The sequence below is a fragment of the Musca domestica genome, unplaced genomic scaffold (assembly GCF_030504385.1).
Source record: "Musca domestica strain aabys unplaced genomic scaffold, Musca_domestica.polishedcontigs.V.1.1 7, whole genome shotgun sequence".
Classification (NCBI taxonomy): domain Eukaryota; kingdom Metazoa; phylum Arthropoda; class Insecta; order Diptera; family Muscidae; genus Musca; species Musca domestica.
Genome location: NW_026712383.1, coordinates 88645 through 105575, shown reverse-complemented (window position 1 = coordinate 105575; position 16931 = coordinate 88645). Strand labels below are relative to the sequence as shown.

Here is a 16931-nt window from a genome sequence, read left to right as displayed (position 1 = left end):
CATTCTATCTGGGTCATGCGACCTTTTTAAAGCTCGATTAAGTCTTTTACGTTCTTTTATAAAGTGAAGTATTCTAGAAGGTAGTTCTCCCAAAGTTCCCTTTTTACGAGATCTTTTTGGAACTGCTTCCTGAATGGCATTTCTAAAGACTGATTCTAATTCAGCTACACAATCATCAATATTGTTAATCGTAACATTATTACTAGTAGGTAACATATGATGTGCTAGTTCTACATGTAATCTACGCCTGAAACGATGGATGTTCATATGATCGAAATCGTAAAACTTCTGAACTATCCCCCTTTGTACATCATTTACATTTATAATCAGCCTAACTGCTCTGTGGTCAGACTCAAAATCCAGTGTAGCTAATTGATTTCCACCTTCTGGAATAATACCTGGAGAATGTAGAAAAAAGTCTATATGTGACCCACCTGTCCCATTAGGTCTAGTAGGCCTATAAGTGGAGCAAGCCATTAAATTTGGGCATAGAGTTATAAAATTTTCAAGTTTTCTACCCCTATCATTTGTTTCATTCCCTCCCCATAATGGGTGTTTTGCATTCAAATCTGCTCCTACAACAATTTCACTTGTGTTGCCTAAGTCTACAATAGCATTAAGATCATTTACCTGAAATCTTTCACCTGGTCGTTGGTATAGGGAAACGAAAGTAATGGGTGTACCATCACTCTTCCATATTCTGGCAGCACATGCTTCTATATTCCCACAATTTAAATAAAATCTTTCGCATTTATGCTTTTCTTTTACAAGAACTGCAGTCCCTCCCCCCATGCCTTCGACTCTATCGCAACGAAATATTTTATAACCATTAATATAAAAATTATGCTTTGCAGACAATTTATGTTCCGCCAATAACAACACATCCGGTTTATTGTTTTTTATAAAAATATTGAGATAATGTCTCTTGGCCAATGAGATACAAGAGTTTATGTTCAGAAAGAAGCAAATAAGTGAATTAGTCATCGATACTACTCATTGCGAATATCATGCCAAGAGTGGCTTGGGCTTGCCCCTCTGTCTCTTTTAATCTTCGGTATTCTGGTATGAATTTAACCACTCGATTTATGACTAAACTCAAGTTGACACCAAATGTCTTTTGACAATCCTCCGATACGGTAGAGAATATGTCCAAAATACCCTCATTTTGCTGCCTATGTGGGGTAGGCTGAATGTTAGGGGCTGATTTTGTAGTACGGCTGTTGTTTATTACATCAGCGTACTGAACACCTGGACGTGTCAATGCCGAAGATGCTTTATATGCCATTGATTTGGCACGTGCTTCTTCTTTGGCTTTATTTATTTTTGCCATATAAGCTATTTTCATTGGGCATTTGGGGGAACTTGCAACATGCCCCTCTTTTTCGCAATTGACACATTTAATGGTTTTTCTAACTTCTTCTCCAGTATTTGGATCAACAATCGTAATTTCATCAATTCCCTGTTCTTTACCAGGTAGTGGACATTCCCCTGGACCATGAGGGTCGCAACATTTAACACACCTATATGGCATGCCGCATCCTGCAGAAGTATGTCCAGGTCTTTGACAATTTCGGCACTGTGTGTCATTTCTACCTTTATTCTTACGAATGCGTACATTCCAATTAAGAATTTTCTTGATTTTATAAATTTTATTAATATCTGAGTGGCGTGCAAACCAAATTAACCATTTATTTTCTGAAATATTAATGGTTTTAATTACCTCAATTGGAAAGTTAAAATTAAAATTATTTTCCAAACAATTTTTAATTTCGTTTTCTGAAAATTCGCTGGAGAGATTTTCTACCACTACCTTATATGGTAAGAGAATTTTGGGTGTATGGGTGTGGTATTTTATACCAGATTCACCTAATTTCTGTGTTACCTTTGTAAAGTCTTCGAGAGATCTGACCTTCACATTTATTCTTGAATTTCTTAATAAAATTAATGAGTACTCACCGTGACCCAACCATTCGTTGATTAGTTTGGACATCTCTTTCGCACCGATATCGTATACAGTTATAGAAGTATTCGTTTTTCTACTGTCATTCTTATTATTAGATGTAGTTGGACTGCTAGCCGCCGGGACATCTGAAGATTTCTGCACATTTGAAGATTTCTGCATATTTGAAGATTTCTGCATATTTGTAGATTTCTGCATATTATTGCCGTTTGCCGGAATTTTGTTGATTTTGCTTGATTTCTGGATGTCGTCCTTCATTATCACTTTTCCATTGTTGATTTTTGCAATATTTTTCGTACCGTCCGTACGAACAGAAACTGCTGGCAGTGCAGTTTGTACTTCTACATCCATCGCAGTGCTGAGGTTTTCTGCTACCTCAGCCGACCAATCATTATTTGTATCTTTAGCATTTGTATGCTTATTGAATTCTTGCGATTTATATTTTTGTAATTCTTCACATAGGATATTACATTTTTCTTTTAGGCTTTTTAATTCGTCCATAAGCTGTGCATTGATGATTGCCAGCTTTGAATTTTCTAAAGATGATTCACTACTGTCACCTTCAACTCTCTTTTTCTTTTTGCGTTTTCGCAATGAAATGTCTTTTATAGTTTTGGAAGTATCACTTGTTGCTGCATTTATGCTTGCATCACTTAGGTATTCGATGGGCGTAGCCAATGCCTTATTTTCACAATTAATGTCAGCAGATGTTTGTTTGACTACATTATTATTTTTATTTAATGTAGTAATATTTTCATCAAAAAATGATTCAACAGTCACTTTTCTACCTTTTATGAAGGTAGTGTTTATTTTGGATGTTTTTTCATCCATATTCAGTTCTACATTTGAATGTCTTTTTTCCACTATAAATGTTTATTTTTAACACTACTCCAAATAAGGAGCGAACACAGTAAGCTTCACTTTGCTTTGTAGCTTGTTTTATTTCACTTCACTAGATGCGCACACAAACACTGTTAACACTTGAATAATAACCAAAACGCCAAGCTATACAGAATTTGTAGATTGTAGTCGACAAGAATTTCAGGTAGTCACAGCTAGTAGGCACACAGAAGGCAAACCACCCCATTATTGAAGAAATGTGTGTGTGAGAAAAGTATAAATAGCACGTTTCGATCCGAAAATTTTTATCATTTGTGTTTTTCAGTGCTTAAGTGAAGTGTTTAAAACTAAAATAAAGTGAAAATGTCTGGTCGTGGTAAAGGTGGCAAAGTTAAGGGAAAGGCAAAGTCCCGTTCCAATCGTGCTGGTCTTCAATTCCCCGTCGGTCGTATCCATCGTCTGTTGCGCAAAGGCAACTATGCTGAGCGTGTTGGTGCCGGTGCTCCCGTCTATTTAGCCGCTGTCATGGAATATTTGGCTGCTGAAGTCTTGGAATTGGCTGGCAATGCTGCCCGTGACAACAAGAAGACTCGTATCATTCCCCGTCACTTGCAATTGGCCATCCGTAACGACGAAGAATTGAACAAATTGCTGTCTGGCGTTACCATTGCCCAAGGTGGTGTATTGCCAAACATCCAAGCTGTTCTCTTGCCCAAGAAGACCGAAAAGAAAGCCTAAATTACTATCTCGAAAGAAGGTATTATGGAATGAAGAAGAAGAATACAGACCATCGTATAAATTCCATAGAAAAATCAACCAATCCGTCCTTTTCAGGACGACAAAAAATATTTGAAAAGAGAAAGAAAATTGCGTCAAGCTACATTTGAATGAAAAAAAATAAAATTCTCAATAATTTTGTATGAGACGTTGGCAGAATAACTGTTTTTCGTCTCAGTTGCATATTCGTTGTTGTTGTCTCTTATGATTTCAGGAATAGAGCGAGCGAGAGAGGAGAGATCGTGGCGTCACCAAATGAGTATGTATAGCATGAAGAAGAAGCATGTGGCAGTTGGTGGTGGCTGGCTGGCTGGCAGTAATTTTATGTGAAAAATTCGTACCCCGGCGCATTCTTTGGGGAAGGCACAAAGTAGATGATTTGCAAGGGAATTTTGGCGGCAAAGTAGTGTTGTGGTGGAAATAAATCGACGCATACATGAAAATAAAAGCGCATTGTGGTGCTATGGAAAATTTTAAACACAAAAAATAGAATAAAAGTAACATAATGAAATGAAAATTAATGAAAATAATTACAAAGAAAAATAAAATAACGTAAATTAATAATTAAATTAAAATAAAATAAGAAAATTTTAGAAAATTAAGGCAAATATTAATGAAATTTCAAAGAAATTTAAATGAAAATATTTGAAAATAATTTAAAGAAATTTTGGAATAATAAACACATTTTATGAAAATAAAAGATACTTTAAATGAAATCAACAATTTTTAAATTAATAATAAGGAAATAAATAAAATAATTTTAAATAAAAGGAAAAAGTGATTTTTAAAAAATAATCTGATGAAAAATTAAATTAATTGAAAATTAAATAAGAAAATTTAACATAAATAAAATAAAATTCATTTAATGAAGAATTTTTAAATAAAATTCAATGATTTTAATTTTCGGTAAAATTTTAAAGGAAATGATTAGTGAATAATTTACAAATTTTTAATGAATTTTTTTAAAATAATATGAATCAACGATCTATTTAATGAAAATATTCAACAATTTCAAATTAAATTTTGAGAAAAGATTCAACAATGTTTAAAAAAGTCAAAATGAAATTCCTTTGCTACCACAGCATGGTTGTTCTTTAGTAATATCAACTAAATAATACCAATACATACATAAAGCGACGCTATGTTATACTCATATTATACGAAAAGGAAGAAGAAGAACTAAACGTGTTTAGCGATGTGAGTTGCCGACGGCATGTTTATGATCGGGAATAAAATACGAGACATCGGTAAAACAAGGTTTTCGGTGAAAATATTCTGGAGAAAATTGAAACGAGTAAGTATTTATATTTTTCATTTATTTGATTTTTAGACATTTTTCACGAATTGTGAGAAAAAAATACGAGAAAGCTGAAAAAGAAAATTATTAGAAATTTTGACATAAAATTCCTATATTTCCTAAGGTAAGTGTTTATTTTTTATTTATTTTAATTTAAAAAAAATAGTTTTCAACAAGAAAGTATCTCTTTTTTGATATATTTTGTGGTCCTGAAAAGGACCGATTGTTTTGTTGTAAAAAATATTTCTCCAAATTGCGTCAAGAATTTGTTTAACCGCCGAAACCGTACAAGGTACGGCCTTGTCTCTTCAAAGCATATACGACATCCATAGCGGTGACGGTTTTACGCTTAGCATGTTCGGTGTAGGTGACAGCATCACGAATAACGTTTTCCAAAAACACCTTCAGAACACCACGAGTTTCTTCGTAAATCAGGCCAGAGATACGTTTTACACCGCCACGACGAGCCAAACGTCTAATAGCTGGCTTGGTAATACCTTGGATGTTATCACGGAGCACTTTCCTGTGACGTTTAGCGCCACCTTTTCCCAAGCCTTTACCACCTTTACCACGACCAGTCATTTTTTCACTTTAGTTTATTTCACTTATCACTTCACGAACAGTTTGAGCACTAATGTTTTTTTCCGGCGATTCCGCTCGTATTTATACAAAATTTGAGGCTCTCTCCAACCATTTAACGCACAAGTAAAGTATGTACAGTTATATGTGTGTGTGTACATTTGCCGTTAGTATTGTATGTTCTCTTTTGTGTGTGCGTGTACATTTGGTATACCGATAGGTAAGAATTCACTAACATATCAACCCCGAAAGTTGATGCTAAGAGCACAATTTTCTATAAATACTCGTTTTCTTGGCGATGGCAACGTTATTACAGTGTAAACCGTGTTTGTGTGCATATCTCTAGTGAAGTGAAAAAAATTCAAGTGAAAAATGGCTCGTACTAAGCAAACTGCCCGTAAATCGACCGGTGGAAAGGCTCCCCGTAAACAACTAGCTACCAAAGCTGCCCGTAAGAGTGCCCCAGCCACCGGCGGTGTTAAGAAGCCTCATCGTTTCCGTCCTGGTACAGTTGCTTTGCGTGAAATCCGTCGTTACCAGAAGAGTACTGAATTGTTGATCCGCAAATTGCCCTTCCAACGTTTGGTTCGTGAAATCGCTCAAGATTTCAAAACTGACTTGCGTTTCCAGAGCTCTGCTGTTATGGCCTTGCAAGAAGCCAGTGAAGCCTACTTGGTTGGTCTTTTCGAAGATACTAACTTGTGCGCCATCCATGCTAAGCGTGTCACCATCATGCCTAAGGATATCCAATTGGCCAGACGTATTCGTGGAGAACGTGCTTAAATTCTTGACGTTTTAAAAGCAACAATTTTACAACAAAACAATCGGTCCTTTTCAGGACCACAAATATTTTATAAAAAAGAGATATTTTTTTACTCAATCTACAATTTTTAGTATTTTTTTGAAATAAATAAAAATAATTTAGGGCTATGATTATTTTTCAACAATTAACATTTTTTATAATAAAGATATATTTTTTGATGTTGTTTTTTTTTTTCGTTGATGATTTTTCGACACTTTATTTTTTTATTTAATTTTTTTTATTTTATTTTGATCGAATATTTTATTTTTTTAATTTTATTTGAATTTTTTTAATTATCCATTTTGATAATTTCTTTTAATTTGCAAAATTATTAACATTTTTGTACTCCCTCTTCGAAAAAAAAATGCTATGACTCATAAAAACAACCACCACATACATTTTGCTAACGGGATTTTTTTTTTGTCCATTTTGTTTTTTTCCTTTTCCCGTTAAATAAAAAATTGCTCTCTTTATGATTTTTGGCGCGAAATTTGTCTATTTCTCTCATTTTATTCCCCTTCGATCATTTTTTTCTGTTGTGGACTATTCAATTTAACGGGAAAAAAATTTCTGCCTTTAATTTCTACGAATTATTTCATGTGAATTTTAAAAATTTCCAGCTAAAATGTGCCCCACGTATTTAATTTTTTTCAGGAATGATGTATGAAATATGTTTTATTCCTTTTCAGCAACATTTTTAAATGTTTTATACGCATTTTAAGAGATTTGAATATGAATTTTCTCCGTATGGAATTACAAAATTATTTTTGCCCGATGTATTTAGAGAAACTGGTAATAATTTATTATTTTCAAAAATCGAAGAAGAAAATAATTAATTTGTTCAGAATTTCGATGTAAAATATAATTAAAAGTATTATAAAAAGGAATTCCAATAATATCTACCTTTGAAGTTGATCGAAAATCATTTTTGTAAAACGCAATTAATTTCATGACATTTCCAAGTGTTCTAGGTGATATTTGCCTGTAAAGAGGAATTTCTTTTTGGGAATATTTTTTTATAAAATTAACAAAAAATTGACAAAATAACGTAGAAAATGGCTTCTAATACTATTTTTTATAAATTATAGAACAAATTATGTTAAAATTCACAAAAAATATTGCAAAATGAAAATACATAACCGTTTGTCAGTGAATGCCTGTACATTGGTAGTATGAAGTATTCTGGGGATTTTGTAACTTTTCCCCGTAAATTATGACTTTTTGTGAATAATGTTATATTTTGATGTAAATATACAAATTCTGAAATGTTTTTTAAGAAATTTTTATAAAACTTATTAAGATTTGAGCTTTCAAATTTATTTCAAGAAAAACTTTTCTTCATTGAAATTATGCCAACAAGAGGATTTCTGCTGTCATAGACCACATAATAATTTCAATTTTTTCACATAGTAAAATATGAAATTTCATCGATATTTTTCTTTGATCCTAAAGTAAACATATCAGGCTACATTTTCAAAAAGAATTTTCAATTAAATTTTCATAAAAAATTTGATTTTTTTAAATTTTAGTTGGAAATTTGTGATTACATTTTTATAATCTGCCAAGTTAAACGTTTATAATTCACAAACGGCAAGTGATAATTACACCAAACTTTCTTTAAAACATAGCCTGAAATCTATACTTTAAAGGTATAAAACATTTTTTGTGAAAATTATCAAAGCTTCTTCAGGAAAATTTAATTTCTCCGAAAACTTTTGTAAAAAATTAAACACGCTTCCACACAATCTTTCGAAAAATTTACCAATTGACTACTATGCACATCTCATCTTTTCGATGTACCTACACTTTAGCTCGCCGCTAACAAAAATAATAGTACACATAAATTTGTGAGTGTATTTGTGTTAACAGTGAAATATAAACCAAACAGTGAATAACCATGTCTGACGCCGCCGTTGTTGAAGCCACCGCCTCCCCAGTTGCCGCTGTTGAGAAAAAGGCACCAAAAAAAGCCGCTGCCAAAGCAAAGAAGCCATCAGCTGCCCCTACCCACCCTCCAACCCAGCAAATGGTTGATGCCGCCATCAAGACCCTGAAGGAACGTGGAGGTTCATCATTGCCCGCCATCAAGAAATACTTGGCCAGCACCTACAAAGTAGATGCCCAAAAATTGGCCCCCTTCATCAAGAAGTACTTGAAAGGTGCCGTTGCCAGTGGAAAATTGATCCAAACTAAAGGTAAGGGTGCTTCTGGTTCATTCAAATTGTCTGCTTCGGCCTCCAAGGAACCCAAAGCCAAGACTGCTGAAAAGAAGAAGAAGGCCCCAGCCGCTGGTGACAAAAAGAAGAAGGCTGCCGCCCCTAAAAAGGCCGCTGGTGAGAAGAAGGCAGCTGCCAAAAAACCCTCTGCCGCCAAGAAGACCGCTGAAAAGAAGAAGGCCGACAAAACAAAGGCAAAGGCTGCCAAGAAAACCGGTACAGTTAAAGCTAAACCAGCAAAGACCGCCGCCAAAGCATCTGCCACTAAACCAAAGGCACCCAAGGCAAAAACTGCAGCTGCTAAGCCCAAAAAGGCCGCAGCAGCAAAGAAGCCAGCTGCTAAGAAAACCGCCGCCAAGAAGTAATTTTTCCCAGAAAGATTACTTTTTCCACAATATTTTCGATATTCGAAAACATACTATCTAACAGCCCTTTTCAGGGCTACAAATTAAATTAAAAAAGAGAAAAATATTTATTTTCAACAGTTATCGTATATATTTGTTACCTAAATAAATAAGTAAATTTGTACACGTGTTTCATTTTGGGAAAAAAAAAATACTTTCGCTAATTACTGTTCTTATTAGGTAATTTTATTGAGCCAATATAATCGTGGACGCCACTGGATTATTTTTTAACCCAGGTCATAAAAGATAATAAAATATTTAAAATTTTTCCTAATTACCCACAGGTCATAATTCTCGAAAATCCCCATAATTTGGTCATTTTTATAATTTCTACTTAATTTTGAAAAATTTGATATTTTCATATTCTCTGTTAAATTTCACGAATTTCATCCAAAAATGACATTTTGGCAAAATATTTACATTTTCCATCAATATATTTTTTCCATTGAAAATTTCTGCCTCAGCCTTATATTTCGTTGCTTTGCCGTTGTGCTGTAACAAAATGCTCACACATACATGATGCCCATTCGATGTTGATCAACGACGGCAAAGCAAAACACCACTAACACACGCACACATATACGACGACGATGGCTGTTATAGCATATCGCACAAGCAATGGCTAAACATAGGCACATATGCGAGTTAGCTAAATGCATGGAAAAATCATTGTATAGAGAAAAATATATTTCTTATGGAATTTTATTCGTTTATTATTAAATAATGATAAATTGTAGCTTCAACAAAAATTTGATCTCTTTTGAAATGTTTTTTGTGGCCCTGAAAAGGGCCTTTTAAGGTAGTATTTCGACGCATGAAAATGAAAAATATCAAGACATTTACTTGGAGCTGGTGTATTTAGTAACAGCCTTGGTACCTTCACTGACGGCGTGCTTAGCCAATTCACCGGGCAACAATAGACGGCGGTCTGGATTTCCCGACTGGTGATGGTCGAGCGCTTGTTGTAGTGGGCCAAACGAGAGGCTTCGGCGGCAATACGTTCGAAGATATCGTTGACGAAACTGTTCATGATGCTCATGGCCTTGGAGGAGATACCGGTGTCGGGATGGACTTGCTTCAACACTTTGTAAATGTAGATAGCGTAACTCTCCTTACGCTTGGTACGTCTCTTCGACTTATCGCCCTTGGTAATGTTCTTTTGGGCTTTGCCGGCCTTCTTTGCTGCTTTACCACTGGTTTTAGGAGGCATTTTCACTTATTATTTTTTTGAATCACACAAACACTTTTAACACTGTTCACAAATGATAACCAAAACGCCAAGCTATACAGAATTTGTAGATTGTAGTCGACAAGAATTTCAGGTAGTCACAGCTAGTAGGCACACAGAAGGCAAACCACCCCATTATTGAAGAAATGTGTGTGTGAGAAAAGTATAAATAGCACGTTTCGATCCGAAAATTTTTTATCATTTGTGTTTTTCAGTGCTTAAGTGAAGTGTTCAAAACTAAAATAAAGTGAAAAAGTGAAACCTGGTAAAAACCACAAAGACAGCTAAAGAGATAAATTTGAATTTTGTTTCACAACGAAAAAACAAAACATCGTTGCTGCTATTGTGGTTACACCTTTACTATCAGCAGTGTCGACGGTTAAGTTATTTACCGTCGGCACATAGAAGATGGAAGAAGAAGAAGACAGAAGTGAAGTGCTATGTGTCGACCAAGTAATATTGGCACGTAGCAAAGATGTTGATGTTTCCGCCGACGGGAAAAAGGAGGCGGCAGCTGAAAAACGCAAAAAGAGGAAGCAGAAGTATGATGATGAGTCATCATATGAAATAATGAAACTTGATGCCAGGCTGTGCGAAATCCAAAAAAAATTGGAACAAAGTGAGCAGCATAACATACTTTTAATGGAAGAAATCACTCGCCTTAAAAAACTACAAGACGAGTCTGCTCGTCTGCTGACTGAAGCAGCGAAAAAAGAAACAAGCTACAAACGAATAATAACTGAACTACAAAAACAGGAGAATACAACAAATAATGAAGCTGTTTCATCGTACGACGACTATACAGAAATGGATACTGTGGAAAGTATACCAATGCCACAGAAAAAACTGGACCCAAGCCAGGTGCCAGCTCAGGCAGGCAAGAAGCCAAAGCTGCCTAGGACATCAAACAACAATGACGAATGGACTGCTGATATTGAAGAAAACATGAATGCAGATGCAGAAAACAACATTAATGGAAAAACAACGGCAAGTACTAAAACAGGGGCAAAAACTTCACGCTCTCTGGCAGCAGCAAACCAAAGAGGCAATCCCAACAACAAAACCAATGGAGGAGTGGGTAAGAATTTACCACCTATAACAATTTATGACTGCCAGTTTAAGGAAATTGCGGGAATTTTGAACCTTTATATAGGAAAAACTAATTTTATTATAAAAATTATAAGAAAAGAAGTATTTTCTGTAAAAATTACAGGGTTAGATAACTTTGAAAAAATCAAAAATCTTCTTAAGGAAAGAAAATATAAATTTCATACACATACACCGAAACAATTACTGCCCTATTCGGTAGTAATTGAAAGGTTATCTCATATGTATGCAATAGAAGAGGTAAAAGATTTCCTAGAAAATCAACATTTCCATGTAATTGTTCAAAAAATAACAAAAATAGGCTCTGATAAGTGGATAGTCAGGCTAGATCGTAGTACCGACATTCAAAAACTTTATAAAATTAATAGAATATTAGACTGCAGCGTAGTATTCAAAAAAGCGAAAGGTAGGGAATACATCCAGTGTACAAACTGTCAAAAACCGGGACATGTGGCAAGCAATTGTGGCATGACTTACAATTGTGTCAAATGCAGTGAGCAACATGGACCGGGTAACTGCTTAATTTTAAGCAAAAACTGCGAAGAAAATGATACTGGGATTGGAGCAAAACGACCTCCCATAAAATGTGTCAATTGCAAAATGGAGGGACATGTTGCTAGCGCACGGGATTGCCCAACTAGACTAGCCATTTTAAAGAAAAGGCAAGAGAGAAAGGAAGAAAGAGAAGCAGCCAACAAAATAAGAGCTGAGAAAATTTTAGGAGCAAGATACGGATCATATGCAGAAGTAGCTAATAATAAAACCCAAATTAGGAACACTACAACAACACAAAAGGCAACTGAAGGACCTGCAATTTTATCCATGTCTTTGGCTAAAGAATGCAAAAATTCTTTTGGCAAAAATATGACAGATCTACTAAATGATTTGGAAAAATATCAACAACAATATCACGAAATTCAGGAAGCAGAAGGAAAATCCACTGCTATACTGGGTCTCCTGATGTTCATTAAGGGATATAAATGTTGAGGTGCATATTTCTTAACGTAAATTCAGTGGTGTCTATTGAAAGAAGACACTACTTAAATAATTTTATTAAAAAACATAAGCCAGATATTTTATTACTGGCAGAACATAAAATGTCACATAGACATAAACTGCAAATTGAGGGATATGCACTTCACAGACAATGTAGGGTAGACAAAAAGGGTGGTGGAACAGCCATTATGATAAAAAGTTCATATAAGTATGAAGAATTTACAGTAAATACAGGTAACATAGAATCGTGTGCAATCAAATTATACAAGACAGAAGGCCTGCCTATAATATTTGTATCTATGTATCTTGCTCCTAAAACTTCTTTTAGACCCTCCAGTCTCGATGAAATTTCGAACTTGGGTGCAAACAATGATATTGTCATTGGATGTGACCTAAATGCGAAACACAGAGACTGGGGAGGAAGAATAAATAATGTAAATGGTTGTGAACTTAGAGAATATCTATTATGTTGCCCCAATTTAACCATTTGCCCTACATCAGGTCCCACAAGGCCCAATAGAGTTGAAGACTCTTACATAGATTACTTCATGATAACACCAGGTATTGTTAGAACAGAGCATGGTCTATTAGCGACGAAGGACTTTGAATCGGATCATAAGGCCGTCGAAATAACAATAAATATTAATAATATCCAACCAAAAGAGATCATGACCTACTATGATTATGATAAAATTAATATAGAAAGGTATAAAAGAAGATTAGAAACAAGACTATTAGAACATGAGTTGCCAATATATAGAAATGCAACAATATCAGAAATAGACATTTCTATAGAAAGACTAAATAACGTTTTTAAAGAAACAATAGAAGAATGTGTTCCAAAAAAAGTATGTAAAAATTATACCTTAGGAAAATTGCCAAATAATATCATAAATCTAATAAAAGAAAGAAAAAGGTTAAAGAAAATTTTACAAAGGACACCAGACCCAGACAGATATAACATAATTAGGGCTGATATTAGAAATCTCGGTATAATTTTAAAAGAACTGATAACAAACTTCGAAAATAACAGGTACATATCACATCTTCAAAAAATAAAAGTAAACCCTACCACTTTTTCAAAAGTGAAGACTGCTGCAGGACTATCACAAAAGGAACCAATAAATACTCTATTCAACGATAGAGATGATCCCATAAACAATAATGAGGAAAAAGCCAATTTAATGGCTAACCATCTCCAAAATATACAGCAAATAAGGGAGGGTGAAACAAACCTCACCTTCCACAATCTTGTAGTTGAAGCTGTGGAGGGAATTGAGGAACATAATCCCTGCTAATTTTTGGAGAAGAAATTTCAGCTGATGGCTCAATTATAGGGGATGAAAATAAATGGATTGAGGGTGGATTTGTTAATCCTGCAGCAGTCTCAGATGCCATAAAAAAAAGATCATCTAAAAAATCTAGTGGAATAGATGGGATTCCGGATATAGCCATAAAGAAAGCCGGAAACGCAATATGCACTTTCCTGGCAATTTTATTTAACCAAGCTTTTAACCTTGGTTACTTTCCAAGAGAATGGAAAAAGGCTTTGGTAATCCCAATTAAAAAACCAAATACAAATGGCAAATATTGCGAGGACTACAGACCCATTTCTCTCCTGTCCCCATTTAGTAAACTTTTTGAATATTTTATTCTTGAAAGAATTAAAAAGACCATTGAAGAGCGCAAAATATTACGAGATTGTCAATTTGGCTTTAGGCCACAACATTGTACATCTCATGCTCTTGTAGCATTCACTAATTATGTTACAGATGGGTACAGGAGAAAAATGGGTACAATGGCAGTAGCACTAGACTTTAAAAAAGCCTTTGATAAAGTGTGGCAAAAGGGAATACTCTATAAATTGCAATCCTTTGGTTTTGAAAGGCAAACCTGTAGGATGGTAGCAGACTTCCTAAAGGATAGGCATTTCAGGATTAAAGTTGGTGAGGATATGTCTGAACAACGCCCGGTTTTCTCAGGTGTCCCACAGGGATCACTTTTGGGACCGGTGTTGTATAATATATTCATCAGCGATATTCCTGGGCCTCCAGAAGGAGGTCTGTTATTAACATATGCAGATGACGTCATTATAGCAATGAGCGGACGATATGCACATACGGTGGAAAGGAAAATAAATAAATATCTTGAAAAACTTTGTGACTACTTTAAAAAATGGGAACTAAAATTGAATGTCCCTAAATGCCTTGCTGCGATATTAAGTGGTAAAACCAGACAAAGCTTCCCCAGCTTCAGAAGACACATACCCAATGTTAAAATTGATGGTCAAATTATAGGGTATTCTGATAAAATTAAGTATTTAGGGGTTGTTTTTAACAAAAATTTTGACTTTTGCAGGCATGTAGACCATGTTCTTGTTAAAGCAAAAAAAATTTATTTCAAGTATCAAAAGATATTTAGGATGAGAGGAGGTCTTACTACAGAAGTTAAATTATTACTGTACAGACAGATAATAAGGCCCACAATTGCGTACGCCTTTCCGTCTTGGGCTGACGTCTCTGCAGCACAGATGGAAAGGATACGTAGATTTGAAAGAAGGACTATAAGTGCAGCTGTTGGCCTAAGAGCCGACATAAATAGCCAGGGTGAAGTTAGAAAGCCATCGAATAGGAACATTTACAATGCCATAAATTTTGGCAGAATAGATGTTTTTATGATGGAGATGGCCCTTAAATTTCTTGAGAAATGTAAAGAAAGTGAAAACAGTATAGTGCAAAACTTCATTAGCAACGAAGAAGAATTTGAGGTACTACGTACTAGAAAACATCTACCACCAGTCGCACTATTTAAATTAAAAGAGGCAGGTATCCTCTACCAAAATGAAAAATTGATATATTATCATAGAAGATTTTCAAGATTTGACGCTAGTACTGACCCTGTATATAATATGGAGCAGTAAACCAACATTTGTATATATTGTATATAGTTAGTTGTAAGTTTTTAGATTAAGAAATTAGTATAAGTTTAGTTATAAGATTTTTATATAATATTTAAAATTTTTTAAAAAATGGCCTTTTTTGAACTTTTTGGACATAAAACAATATAAATGTGATTAAAATAAAATTAAAACTGATTCTCTGTTAACACTTAAGTGTAACACAAAATAAATATAAATAACGTAGATTCAAGTGCCTATGAGCACAAAGAATATGTTTAATTAATACATAAATATTACTTTAGTCATTTAAGTACACATTGTAACGAAATGAATTAATAAATAAATGGCAAATTGAAAAAGCAAAAAAAAAGCAAAAGGCGAAAATTTTTATCATTTGTGTTTTTCAGTGCTTAAGTGAAGTGTTTAAAACTAAAATAAAGTGAAAATGTCTGGTCGTGGTAAAGGTGGCAAAGTTAAGGGAAAGGCAAAGTCCAATCGTGCTGGTCTTCAATTCCCCGTCGGTCGTATCCATCGTCTGTTGCGCAAAGGCAACTATGCTGAGCGTGTTGTGCCGGTGCTCCCGTCTATTTAGCCGCTGTCATGGAATATTTGGCTGCTGAAGTCTTGGAATTGGCTGGCAATGCTGCCCGTGACAACAAGAAGACTCGTATCATTCCCCGTTACTTGCAATTGGCCATCCGTAACGACGAAGAATTGAACAAATTGCTGTCTGGCGTTACCATTGCCCAAGGTGGTGTATTGCCAAACATCCAAGCTGTTCTCTTGCCCAAGAAGACCGAAAAGAAAGCCTAAATTATTTCGAAAGGTATTATGGAATGAAGAAGAAGAATATAGACCATCGTATAATTCCATAGAAAAATCAACCAATCCGTCCTTTTCAGGACGACAAAAAATATTTGAAAAGAGAAAGAAAATTGCGTCAAGCTACATTTGCATGAAAAAAAATAAAAATTCTCAATAATTTTCTATGAGACGTTGGCAGAATAACTGTTTTTCGTTGTCAGTTGCATATTTGTGTTGTCGTCGTTGTTGTTGTCTCTTATGATTTCAGGAATAGAGCGCGAGAGAGGAGAGATCGTGGCGTCACCAAATGAGTATGTATAGCATGAAGAAGAAGCATGTGGCAGTTGGTGGTGGCTTTGTAGTAATTTTATGTGAAAAAATCGTACCCCGGCGCATTCTTTGGGGAAGGCATAAAGTAGATGATTTGCAATGGAATTTTGGCGGCAAAGTAGTGTTTTGGTGGAAATAAATCGACGCATACATGAAAATAAAAGCGCATTGTGGTGCTATGGAAAATTTTTAACACAAAAATAGAAGAAAAGTAAAATAATGAAATGAAAATTAACGAAAATAATTACAAAGAAAAATAAAATAACGTAAATTAATAATTAAATTAAAATAAAATAAGAAAATTTTTAAAAATTAAGGCAAATATTAATGAAAATTTAAGCAAATTTAAATGAAAATATTTGGAAATAAATTAAAGAAATTTGGAATAATAAATACATTTTATGAAAATAAAAGATACTTTAAATGAAATCAAAAAATTTTAAATTAATGATAAGGAAATAAATTAAATAATTTTAAATTAATAATAAGGAAATAAATAAAATAATTTTTAATAAAACGAAAAATGTGATTTTTAAAAAATAATCTAATGAAAAATTAAATTAATTGAAATTTAAATAAGTAAATTGAACATAAATAAAATAAAATTAATTCAATGAAAAATTTTTAAATAAAATTCAGTTATTTTAATTTTTAAAAAAATCAATGATTTAATTTTCGATACAATTTTAAAG

General features: G+C 34.1%; 5 protein-coding genes and 1 pseudogene across 5 annotated transcripts; 4 read left to right on the top strand and 2 right to left on the bottom strand.

The window, feature by feature from the left end:
- Nucleotides 1–3108: 3108 nt before the first annotated feature.
- On the top strand, nucleotides 3109–3633 carry LOC131806172 (histone H2A). The gene has a single exon (XM_059130124.1). It carries the CDS (start codon nucleotides 3164–3166, stop codon nucleotides 3536–3538), a length of 375 nt encoding a protein of 124 aa, XP_058986107.1. The 5' UTR covers nucleotides 3109–3163; the 3' UTR covers nucleotides 3539–3633.
- A 1440-nt stretch (nucleotides 3634–5073) lies between these two features.
- Nucleotides 5074–5491, bottom strand: LOC131806176 (histone H4). The gene has a single exon (XM_059130127.1). The coding sequence runs from the start codon at nucleotides 5454–5456 to the stop codon at nucleotides 5145–5147; it is 312 nt and encodes a 103-aa protein (XP_058986110.1). The 5' UTR covers nucleotides 5457–5491; the 3' UTR covers nucleotides 5074–5144.
- Nucleotides 5492–5756: 265 nt separating this feature from the next.
- On the top strand, nucleotides 5757–6288 carry LOC131806169 (histone H3). The gene has a single exon (XM_059130121.1). The coding sequence runs from the start codon at nucleotides 5826–5828 to the stop codon at nucleotides 6234–6236; it is 411 nt and encodes a 136-aa protein (XP_058986104.1). The 5' UTR covers nucleotides 5757–5825; the 3' UTR covers nucleotides 6237–6288.
- Nucleotides 6289–8096: 1808 nt separating this feature from the next.
- On the top strand, nucleotides 8097–8914 carry LOC131806168 (histone H1-like). Its single transcript, XM_059130120.1, has one exon. It carries the CDS (start codon nucleotides 8153–8155, stop codon nucleotides 8834–8836), a length of 684 nt encoding a protein of 227 aa, XP_058986103.1. The 5' UTR covers nucleotides 8097–8152; the 3' UTR covers nucleotides 8837–8914.
- A 742-nt stretch (nucleotides 8915–9656) lies between these two features.
- Nucleotides 9657–10152, bottom strand: LOC131806175 (histone H2B-like; annotated as a pseudogene).
- A 5398-nt stretch (nucleotides 10153–15550) lies between these two features.
- On the top strand, nucleotides 15551–15918 carry LOC131806186 (histone H2A-like). Its single transcript, XM_059130144.1, has 2 exons — nucleotides 15551–15653; nucleotides 15698–15918. The coding sequence occupies exons 1-2, from the start codon at nucleotides 15551–15553 to the stop codon at nucleotides 15916–15918; spliced, it is 324 nt and encodes a 107-aa protein (XP_058986127.1).
- The last annotated feature ends 1013 nt before the right edge of the window (nucleotides 15919–16931 follow it).

What these genes read in the sequence shown, in the direction of transcription:
- LOC131806176 (XM_059130127.1), bottom strand. Translation starts at nt 5,456, where the DNA reads ATGACTGGTCGTGGTAAAGGTGGTAAAGGCTTGGGAAAAGGTGGCGCT.
- LOC131806169 (XM_059130121.1), top strand. Translation starts at nt 5,826, where the DNA reads ATGGCTCGTACTAAGCAAACTGCCCGTAAATCGACCGGTGGAAAGGCT.
- LOC131806172 (XM_059130124.1), top strand. Translation starts at nt 3,164, where the DNA reads ATGTCTGGTCGTGGTAAAGGTGGCAAAGTTAAGGGAAAGGCAAAGTCC.
- LOC131806168 (XM_059130120.1), top strand. Translation starts at nt 8,153, where the DNA reads ATGTCTGACGCCGCCGTTGTTGAAGCCACCGCCTCCCCAGTTGCCGCT.
- LOC131806186 (XM_059130144.1), top strand. Translation starts at nt 15,551, where the DNA reads ATGTCTGGTCGTGGTAAAGGTGGCAAAGTTAAGGGAAAGGCAAAGTCC. An exon ending in CCATCGTCTGTTGCGCAAAG is followed by an intron (nt 15,654 to 15,697) that starts GCAACTATGCTG and finishes CCGTCTATTTAG; the next exon opens with CCGCTGTCATGGAATATTTG.